General features: G+C 57.6%; 1 protein-coding gene across 1 annotated transcript in view; it reads right to left on the reverse strand.

Moving 5' to 3' along the window:
* Positions 1-408: 408 nt before the first annotated feature.
* Positions 409-679, reverse strand: part of LOR (loricrin) — a 1240-nt gene continuing 969 nt past the window's right edge. The window contains exon 2 of the mRNA XM_006895934.1: positions 409-656. Within this exon, the coding sequence (XP_006895996.1) occupies positions 409-656 (248 nt within the window). The remainder of the gene's footprint in view (positions 657-679) is intronic.

The raw sequence follows: 679 nt of genomic DNA on the forward strand, positions 1-679 counted from the left end.
CCTTAACTAATAATTAGGACTCCCATCTGGTTGGCTTCCCTCCCTCTTCCCAACAGATTAACGCCCATTCATTCAATGAATGTGTGGATGATTGAATGGTGGAGGCGGAGAGGAATAGAGGAATTTGGAAGCTACAACCACAAAGACTTTTGAAGACACACAGATTCTCATGAATTGCAAATTTATTGGCTGAGGATGCATTGGGGTTGGGAGGTAGTGTTACAGAAACCAAGGAGAGAAAACTGCAGAACAAGACGCAGCTTGTGAGCTCAAAAGCCTCTTCCAGGTTAGCAATACATGAAGGGTTCTTAAACCTCAGGGCAATATTATGAGAGCACTAAGCTCATCTGCGCGCAGCACGGAGACCACTTCCTGCTCCTTCGCCTCCGGGCCTTCGCGGAGGGAGGCTTATTTGCATGGCCAGCTAGGCGCCTGCTTCTGCTGGGTCTGGTGGCAGATGGGGACACCCTTGCCACTGCCAGAGCCGCCCCCGGAGGAGCCGCCGCTGCAGCTGGAACCGCCGCCGCCTCCCCCTGAGGAACCACCTCCACAGCCAGAGCCGCCGCCGCCTCCGCCGCTGGAGAAGCAGCCCCCGCCGCCGCCTCCGGAGGAGGAGCCTCCGCCGCAGCCACCGCCGCCGGACGATCCCCTTCTTTCTTCTCCCTCGTCGCCGCCACCG

Source organism: Elephantulus edwardii, unplaced genomic scaffold (assembly GCF_000299155.1).
Source record: "Elephantulus edwardii isolate Elephantulus edwardi_28Jun2011 unplaced genomic scaffold, EleEdw1.0 scaffold00176, whole genome shotgun sequence".
Classification (NCBI taxonomy): Eukaryota; Metazoa; Chordata; class Mammalia; order Macroscelidea; family Macroscelididae; genus Elephantulus; species Elephantulus edwardii.